This window comes from Orycteropus afer, unplaced genomic scaffold, assembly GCF_000298275.1.
Source record: "Orycteropus afer afer isolate SDZICR_OR568_19922 unplaced genomic scaffold, OryAfe1.0 scaffold01307, whole genome shotgun sequence".
Taxonomy (NCBI): Eukaryota; Metazoa; Chordata; class Mammalia; order Tubulidentata; family Orycteropodidae; genus Orycteropus; species Orycteropus afer.
The window spans coordinates 13,091-13,726 of NW_006922894.1; the positions used below are offsets into that span (position 1 = coordinate 13,091).

General features: G+C 45.9%; 1 protein-coding gene across 1 annotated transcript in view; it reads left to right on the forward strand.

Moving 5' to 3' along the window:
• The window catches only part of LOC103213119 (olfactory receptor 5V1-like), a gene marked incomplete at its 3' end in the record, with an annotated part of 1,507 nt that extends 1,453 nt beyond the window's left edge, over nt 1–54 (forward strand). Inside the window, exon 2 of the mRNA XM_007959002.2 lies at nt 39–54. Coding sequence (XP_007957193.2) covers nt 39–54 — 16 coding nt within the window. The remainder of the gene's footprint in view (nt 1–38) is intronic.
• Nucleotides 55–636: the final 582 nt, after the last annotated feature.

The window sequence follows — 636 nt, forward strand, 5'->3', positions numbered from 1 at the left end:
GTTGTCAAAGAATTCACGTTGCTTGGTTCTACAATTGATGCCAATGGAAGCAGCAGTCAGGACATTAGACTACGTGTAGCACTGGGAAGGTCAACCGTGGAGGAATTGTTTCAAATGCTGAGGAGCAAAGATGTCTCCTTGAGGACTAAGGTGAGCCTGACACAAGCCATGATATTTCCAGTCACCCCGTATGCATGTGAGAGCTGGTCAATTAATAAGGAACACCAAAGAAGGGTTGATGCTTTTTAGTTGTGGTGCTGGCAAAGAATGCTGAAAGTACCATGGACTGCATAAAGAACTAACAGATCTGTCCTGGAGGAAGTGCACCCGAAATGCTTCTTGGTAACGAGAATGGCCAGACTTCATCTCACCTATTTTGGTCATGTTGTCAGAAGAGACCATTCCTTGGAGAAGGATGTCATGCTTGGTATTGTGGAGGGTCGACGAAGGAGGGGAAGGCCTTCAACGAGATGAATTGACACGGTGGCTGTGATGATGAGCTCAAGTATAACAGGAATCATGGAGCAGGCGCGGGATTGGTCAGTGTTTCGTTCTGCTGTGCATGGGGTCGCTATAAGTCGGAAATGACTCGATGGCACCTAACAACAAAAACAACATAGATAACATACTTTTGTA